The sequence below is a fragment of the Carlito syrichta genome, unplaced genomic scaffold (genome assembly GCF_000164805.1).
Source record: "Carlito syrichta isolate Samal-C Ts95f unplaced genomic scaffold, Tarsius_syrichta-2.0.1 Scaffold315893, whole genome shotgun sequence".
NCBI classification, from domain to species: Eukaryota; Metazoa; Chordata; class Mammalia; order Primates; family Tarsiidae; genus Carlito; species Carlito syrichta.
This window is the reverse complement of record NW_007259989.1, coordinates 53,691-58,588: the sequence shown is the minus strand read 5'-3', so window position 1 is coordinate 58,588 and position 4,898 is coordinate 53,691. Positions and strand designations below refer to the sequence as shown.

The 4,898-nt window shown below is 39.8% G+C and overlaps 1 protein-coding gene across 1 annotated transcript in view; it reads right to left on the bottom strand.

Annotated features, from left to right (window-relative positions):
- Positions 1 to 1,503: 1,503 nt before the first annotated feature.
- Positions 1,504 to 4,898, bottom strand: part of LOC103276058 (aminopeptidase O-like) — a 35,788-nt gene continuing 32,393 nt past the window's right edge. The window contains exon 2 of the mRNA XM_021706684.1: positions 1,504 to 2,584. Coding sequence (XP_021562359.1) covers positions 1,646 to 2,446 — 801 coding nt within the window. The 5' untranslated portion in view covers positions 2,447 to 2,584 and the 3' untranslated portion in view covers positions 1,504 to 1,645. The remainder of the gene's footprint in view (positions 2,585 to 4,898) is intronic.

Sequence of the window (4,898 nt, the reverse complement as noted above, 5' to 3'; positions counted from 1 at the left end):
ATACAGTTTAAGCTTCTGCTGTGATCAAGCATTTTATTGAATAATCAGAAAAGGAGATATCTTTCACCCTTTGAAAGAGCAAAATGTACCCAAAGACCTCTTTAGCTTCTTTACAGAAACCAGCATTTATCTGTAAGTCATTCCTATTCAACACTTTTGCATGTAATTTAATTCACCAGTCTCATCTCTTTCTTTGTAGTAAGCACTTAGGAAAAAGTCATGTTTGAGGCCATTAATATTTCTTCCAAATACTGTCAATAGTTCCCTCTTCCCCATTATTCTAGTTCAAAAACGAAATATCTGGGAGTATAAAAACTATAATTTCCTAGTTAGATATTCAGAGACAATATATTGTTATATCTTATTGAAATTCCCATCTTTAGTAATTTCAAAAAAATGTGAAGATACAATAAGAACACCTGTTTCTTTCCCTCACAGCCTCCAAAGAATATCTAATAAGTTATTCTATAAATAAATCACTCTGCTATTGTACTGATGCGAGTTTGTACCAACCATGCAATTTCCCAGAGGCTGCCTCAGATTCTAGCAGAAATAAGACAGGAAGTGAACTCATTCTGAGCAGTGCAGGACACCAAAGCAGGAGGTAAGAGACAAGGAACGGACAATTCAAGTTCAAATTCAAAGTGATGCTTAAAAAAAACCTAAAAGGTTTTTTTGGGAGGTAGGTGAATGTTTGATGTAAGCAACTGCCAAAGACCACTGCTTCCATTAAGGGACCCTAATAGTATAAAAGAAGGCTCTCAATCTCAGCTCACAGAGATCAACATTCCTCCATCCAAGCTCTGCAATAATTACCATATTAACTTACAGCATGTTTGCACACAGAAACAGGTAAAATAATAAGGAATCAATAAAGTTTCATTTTAAATTCTCAAATTTTTAAAAATCTAAACGGTGGGAGGAAGGGCAATAAGAAGAGGACAGATGGCTGCCTAAATGTATCCCCAGAAAACATTGCCTCATCAATTCCTCCTTGACCTGAAAATCAGGGGTCTTCCCAGTTACCAAATACCAAGAGTCATGGCCAAAGAAGCCAGTGTGTGGTCTCAGCAGAGATACTCCTCAGAAACACAGTATCTGACATACTGTGGGAGTTCACATTATATGGCAACTGACAGAGTCCAGGGAGGCATAGCTGCCAAGAGACAGGTCCACTAAGAAGCCACGAAGCAGAACTGGCTTTATGTGAAAGCACTTTGCCAGGCCTCACACTGACCCAACTCCGCAGCAGTCTAGTCTCTCAGGGGGACTATGAAGGAACGTGGAGAAAGTATTCACTCAAGACCTATCTCTCCCATACCTAGCGCTGAATTCGCTGGCAAAGATCTCAATGGAGAGCTGAGCTCGGGATTTCATCACTACTAAGCTTGCTTTTCAATCTCCTCACTCTGAGATACAAGGGCTTAATAAAGTAATCTTTTCATCTTAACTCAAGGGAGACAATCCTACGAAGGGTTCAGCGTGCCCGAGAATCGACCTGCTTCACTGTGGGTCTAAGGATTTGAGGCTACCTGGGTGATGTCACAGAATAAACAGAGGCATCTCTGCAGAGCTGGTCCAACGTCTGAGATCATTCCTGCAGTGCAAAAGATTAACAGGCACGGGGCTGCGGCGCTCAGATAACCTACCTGCCACTCTGGTCTGAGGTCCATGTAACTGATCGCCCCTCGGGTTTGGTTTTGTACCATATCCTGAGAGCATGAGGAAAGTCAGTAGCTGTCTGAACCCCTGTCTTCCTGATCTGTAAGCTCCAAGTGTCAGTGTCAAAGAAGAGCTCCCCACAGCCAGGAGCCTGGCTGCAGCGAGCGTAATAGTCTAACTGCTCCCTCCAACGATCTGCAGGCAGAGTCACAAGTTCATGTACAATCTGATTCCTGAGCTCCTCAGAAACAACTGTGAGCTCGGGAGACCTTGTAAATTTTTCAATACCTGGCACAGCAGCAACATCCACCTCCTCAACTTTTAACACAGATAAATCACAGCAGTCCAGCACTAGCAAAAATTCCCCACTCCCGTGATTCCCTGTGTCACAGCAGTACTTTGAGGTAGAGATCCCAGAAGCCTGTTCTCGGTTGTCATGGTTACCATCTTTAGCAGAAGTATCTTTTTCACCTTTACTACAGATTGCAAAATCATTATATTCCATTTTAGAGGAGAAGGTCCCTGCATTTGTCACAGAAATACAGCAGGTTTCAGGCATCCCAGATTTGCAGGCTTCATTTGACTCTGATTGGCAGGCTTCCTCAGTGAAGCTATTCTGTTTCTTGAATCTGTTTCCATCCTCAAAGAAAAGCACGATGGTCCCGTCAATGACTTGACTTTCAAAATCCACATCTAAATCCAGTGCATAGTGTTTCACAAGGATGTGGTTGGTGTTGGCCATGAGAGGCAGGTCATCTCTGGAAGGGTCCAGCTGTATGTCCATGATTTGGTTTATTATTTGCAAGCTTTGGTAAAATCTCAGAGAGGTATTCCCATCTGCCTTAATCTTCCAGAATCATAAATAGCTGCTTACCAAAAAAACAACTGATGTCGCAAACTAGGTTCCACAACTTTCAGTACCCTGGCAAAGAAGAAAAACACAATTAGACAAAATTCCAAATAAGACCCTAAATGCTCATGCAACCGCTGTTCCTGCAAGTTGACTACCATCCTTAAATAATCCCCAATGTGGTAGATGTTCTCGGTTAGAAGGCAGACTAATCTTTTTGACTGACATGAAAGAAAGCTGCATTGTGGGTTTCTAAAAATATTGCAGTTACCAGTGGAATGAAATGGACTTCCCCAAAGCCAGAAGAATCATGCTCCTAACTGAAGCAATTCTTGTTTTGGAAAAGAGCAATTGTTAAGCAAAAATGTAGCTGAGCATCCTAGTGAATCTTGTTTTAAAAGATATTAAATGTATCATTTCTAATTTTGTGCACCAAATGATAAATGATTGTTTCTCCACTGTGATTCTAAGTAACAAGTGTGAATGAAGGCTAAATGGCCTCATACATTTTATTCTTTGAGAGTAATAATTTAATGCATACAATGAAACTCCAGGGATTAATGTACTTTTCACATTAGGACTGCTCTCGTATCAGCACTTCCAGTAAATTACGGGAAAATGAGCCAATTTACCAGGAGTGTATTCTAAGTATTCCTTTGAGATTGTTCAAGGAGATTTTTCAAATTTATAGTTAAATACTCAAGGTATATCATTACATCTTAATAGCTGAAAACCCATTAACATTCTGGATAATAGCCTTCTTGTGGCAAACAAAAGGTCTTCTCATTTAAAAAAAAAAAAAGCATGCAAATACCTATAAAAGGGAGGAGAGAAATTAAAATGTAGAAACAGATGTTACAATAAAATGCACAAGTTCTTCATAAAAGTTCTGAATCAAAATGTGTTCTTATTGTATAATAGAAATCCAACTAAAAGGAAAATTATTTGAAATTATTTCAGTCCCTGTTGTGTACCTAATTTCTTTTAGCATATGCTGTTCTTTTTTATTCTTTTACCAACACTGAAAAAGAAACAGGAAAGGAAAAGAAAAACTCTGACAGAGTAGATACATTTAAAATAATTTTTGTATTTCTAAATACCAGGAGATATTCTTTTATCCACTAAAAAACATCAAAACTTGGCTTGACCTTTCAAGTAAATTGAGCCCTCCCTTTTTATTCTAACTCACGTCCCTTCCAACTTTACCTGCCTCACTACTAGACCCTTTTATGTCCTGTCCTTCTAGAATCCCATTCCAGCAATACACCCTATTGGATTTTCTGTTTCTACCTCTCTACTATTTTCCTCATTGAAATTTCACCTATCCTTAAAAAAATCTGTCCTCCTGCAGCCTTGTACAATCCAGCTTTTAGCTATTTTCCAGTCATGGAGACCACACTCCCTTGTATCCTTGTCCCCTAGCCAAAGGACCTGCTGAAGACACTGCTCCCTGAAGATGACCTGGCTCCAGGCCTCCCTGCCTTTTAGACTAAGCCGTGGGCAGTGCCTGGAGTGCTCCTGGCTCCCACCTCCCATTGCCACCTGCCAAATCTTCTTCTTCCTCTGTGCCCCAGGTCAAGGGCAACCACCTCCTGAAATCCTTCCCTGGTCAATGCTCCCTCCCTCACCAAAATGTATGTAGTACGCTTGAAGTACAATAGGAGTAGAAATAAACCAAAGATGCAAACAGCAGCTTGAATTTACTTTATGGAGAAGCCGGTACTTCCCTTGATCCTAGAAAAGTCAGTGGGCACAGGGGGATAAGCCAGGGTATTTTCTTTCTGCCCTGTCATTTAATAAATAATAACCTTCAACAAAGTCATTGGCTATATCTATGTAGAGAACCAGTGATGTTAAAACTCCACTGTCTGGGACTGCTAATATGCAGTATTTTGTTGGTCAACCATTCAAAAAAATGTTTAATTACAAAAGCCCTGAACACACACACACACACACAGACACACAGAAGCAAAACTTGAATTGACTAAGACAAGGGTCAATTTAATGGCGGTCTGAACAATCATATTTGAAGAAAAACAGTTTGGCATTTATAACAATATAGATATAATCATCCACTGTCCAACTCTAATAGATTCCTTCATTGACATCTGAAAATATGTAAAATTTAATAAAATAACATCTACAGAACGGTTTTCACCACTTTTGTGCCTTATTGCGGAGGATAAGGCTGCTTTAGAGCTCTAGCCATTCAAGTCTGTCATCAAAACCATTGTTATCAAAAGCAATGTTTTCCAGTGGCTATGCAGTGCTTCCTCCACAGTGTGCTATGTGGAGTGTATTTTAAATGCTTAAATGTTTGTCACCCTAACTGTTGGTTCTCTTGAGTGGATTCTTTTTTTTTTTTTTTTGAGTTGGAGTCTCACTC